Below are 3043 nucleotides of genomic sequence, written 5' to 3' on the forward strand. Positions count from 1 at the left end.
CGGCACGGTGGCCCACGTGCTCTCCCGCCTCGTGCAGTACACGCCGCTGAACAAGTCGCGCCGTGGCAAACCAAACATGACGTTCACGGGCGAAGAGGTCGTGCGCTGCCTCCGCGAGCACATGTATGCGTACGAAGACGAGGAGGCGGTCCGCGTTGGCAACGCACTCATGGACGCCGGGTGTCTCCACCACGTGACGCACACCAAGGCGTTCGAGAACTCGGTCGCGAGCTACTTTTTCGACGAGGCGCAGATCGACCTCGTGCAGCCATTGCCGCGCGACCAGCGCGAGACCAAGACGTCGTCGTCCAACGATGACAGCGTGCCCGTCATTTACGTCTCGCAAGCGACGAGCTCCGAGCCGCACGAGGCGTCGTCCGAACGGCTGCTGCACAACGGCCATTGTGGCTGCAAGAAGCTCGCGCAAGGCTTCGAGGCCAAGCCCAAGGCCCATAAGCACAAGCTCTTTCGACGCAACAAAAAGGCCCTCGACGCCACCAACCTCCTCACGGTGAATCTGCTCAACGACATGGCACCCGACGAGTTTACAGGATTTGCGACCACCGAAACCATCCTGTCCGAGCCGAGCCGAAACGCTGGCCCGGTGCTGACCGCCTAACCACCTCATTCTGTGTGTACGCACTATATATAACTTGTACTACTCAATGTCGTCTTCGATGTCACACTTTTCTTCGCATTCGCACACATATCGCAGCCACAATGTACGAAGCTGGGATCCCGAGTTTAAGAGCGTTGCGCTCTTGGTTCAAACGTTAAGCTTCGCCTCGTACCGTCAACGACGCTGGCACGTGCGGTGTGGAGGTGAGGCAGTGGGGCACGGACAGCTATCGTCTCAGCCTCGCTCCACGGATGGTATTTTCATTTCCCCCTTTTGCCGCCTGGACGACACGACGAGATGAACGAAAGCGTATGGACAAAGCCCTTTGACGTGTCTTCCAGAACGTCCAACTCCAAGTCGCCGTGTTGTATACGCTCATGCTAATACTGCTGTCGGGCGGGCCTCCTTGTCTACTTGCGTCTCGCGTGGGCCAGTGCGAATGGTGCTCTTGGGTCGTTAATGGAGAAGACTGCGTCCCAATGTCGTCGCGGTTGTGGGCGTACGAGATGGGCACGGGACCTCGTTGAGCTTTTGCGAGAGCCCGGATTGGCTGATGGCAAAGATATATATGCCCGAGCGCCTTTGTGCACGGGCAGCAGCAGCGCGGGCACGGTGCCCCACAGCGTGGCACTATGCCGTCCACGGCCCCGTACGCTTCGTTTCGGATGACGCCAATGACCGCCTTGGTCATCGCCGAGCTACACTCCATCGACGGACGCAACTCTGAGGCCATTGCACAAGGTCGCCGAAGAAAAGCTTGCGGCACACTGATTGCGTTGCGTCCTGGGTTGTCGTGAGAGCAAACGCCGATGGCCCTTGGTCGTCGCAGTGTTAATCCCCTGGGAGGCTGGTATGCCGTTAACGTTCCTAACAGGATAATACAACATCAATTTGAACCCAACCTCCCAACTGCTGGGTTTATTAAGAGCATCGTCATGGACAGCACTGTCATGGACTACTTACTTCATTGAACACGGCGGCCTTCGACATCGCTGTCGCTGGAGACCAAGTCTACCAGCATTCTGCCAGGCATGCTTCAATGATCGGGCAAGTTCGGGTCAGCGCCACAATCCGACACAACGCCAGTCGACTGGCTTGAAAGATATTATCTTTCAAGTCTGACAGTACGGTACTACAATACTAGTAATAGTACCGGTCATGGTGGGGTTCAAAATGATCGACAGGGGTACACAAGATCAATCCGTAAAATAACGAGAGGACTCATTTCAACAACAACAGGGGTACACAAGCCGAAGGAAGAGGAGTACGTTGCTGCACCACAGCGCACTAATAATGCGGGTAGCTTTATCGAATTCAATGAGCTTGCGGATGTAATTTTGTGCACAGCTTGTCGGCAGAGATCGGGCCGCCATGAACAGGCCGATCTTGACAATGCTACTCGAAGTTCGAAGTTGGCCTCATGGCCTGCTTTTCCGTAGTTCGAAGACAAAGGGCGGGCTTGCATGAAATATCTAATGGCTCATCATTCCCAATCCTTCCTTCTCTCCCGCATGACGACCTCGCCCAAGGTAGACGTCGGCCTCAAGAAGACCTTGGAGGGCGCAGTCGAGGCTTCCTACCACCTCCAGGCTGCCATCCGCGCCGACGACCAGGACGAAATCAAGCTCGCGGCTTCTCGCCTCAACGCGCTCGTCAAGGAGATGGGTCTCATGCAGTGGATCGTGGACGCCAAGAAGCTCCGCGATACGACGACGCTGCTCACGCGCCTCCCCGTCCTCGACAAAATGCTCGCGCAGACGAGCTTCGCGGTTTCGAACATGTCCCCTGCGCCGACGGACGACCAAGTCGTGGCCCGTGCAAGCGGTGGGTCGGCGCTTGTCGGCCATTGCTTTGGGTTTGCAAGCTCCTCCAAGGTCGCCGAAATGACGATCTTGCAGCCACCAACCAAGTGCCACTTGGAAGCGCCTACCCTCGACACGGAAATCCAAGATGCGTGGTTTAACGATGTGACCGCCGTGGCATCTTTCCGAGCGGCAATGACCACGTCGGGCCGAACAGCGGTCGCCGACTCGACGGCGTATCACGGCGACACGCTTCCTCCGCACTGCGCTTCCGTTGCACATTTGACCTACGCGTTCGTGCCGATGAAGTCGTTTTGCTTGGACGCGGCCGACATGGTGCTCTCGGAGAAGGCGCTCGCCGACGCGGCTGCCGTGACGAGCGTCGAGGCGGCCATGGACTTTTTGAGCGACTATGGGTCGCACGTGCACACCGGCGTCTTTCACGTCGGCGGTATCTTGTGGAAGACGGTGCACGTCAAGGCGGCGTCAAAAGCGGCTGTCCATATCATGAAGGCCGCCTGCCCGAATCCGGCGACCCGCGACCTCTCTATCAGCTACAGCGAGTTTACGTTCCTGCGTGGCCTCGACACGGTCGAAAGCACCCTCTTTGATGCAGACAAGA

The 3043-nt window shown here is 57.6% G+C and overlaps 2 protein-coding genes across 2 annotated transcripts in view; both read left to right on the forward strand.

Moving 5' to 3' along the window:
* SPRG_21895 (hypothetical protein) overlaps positions 1–619 on the forward strand; it is a gene marked incomplete at both ends in the record, with an annotated part of 1845 nt that extends 1226 nt beyond the window's left edge. The window contains one exon of the mRNA XM_012356722.1: positions 38–619. Within this exon, the coding sequence (XP_012212112.1) occupies positions 38–619 (582 nt within the window). The remainder of the gene's footprint in view (positions 1–37) is intronic.
* Positions 620–2130: 1511 nt separating this feature from the next.
* SPRG_17299 (hypothetical protein) lies at positions 2131–3012 on the forward strand (the record flags this gene model as incomplete). The annotated part of the gene is made up of 1 exon (XM_012356723.1): positions 2131–3012. A coding segment is annotated over one exon (882 nt), but the record flags the coding sequence as incomplete, so codon positions are not given.
* Positions 3013–3043: the final 31 nt, after the last annotated feature.

This window comes from Saprolegnia parasitica, assembly GCF_000151545.1.
Source record: "Saprolegnia parasitica CBS 223.65 unplaced genomic scaffold supercont2.562, whole genome shotgun sequence".
Taxonomy (NCBI): domain Eukaryota; phylum Oomycota; class Saprolegniomycetes; order Saprolegniales; family Saprolegniaceae; genus Saprolegnia; species Saprolegnia parasitica.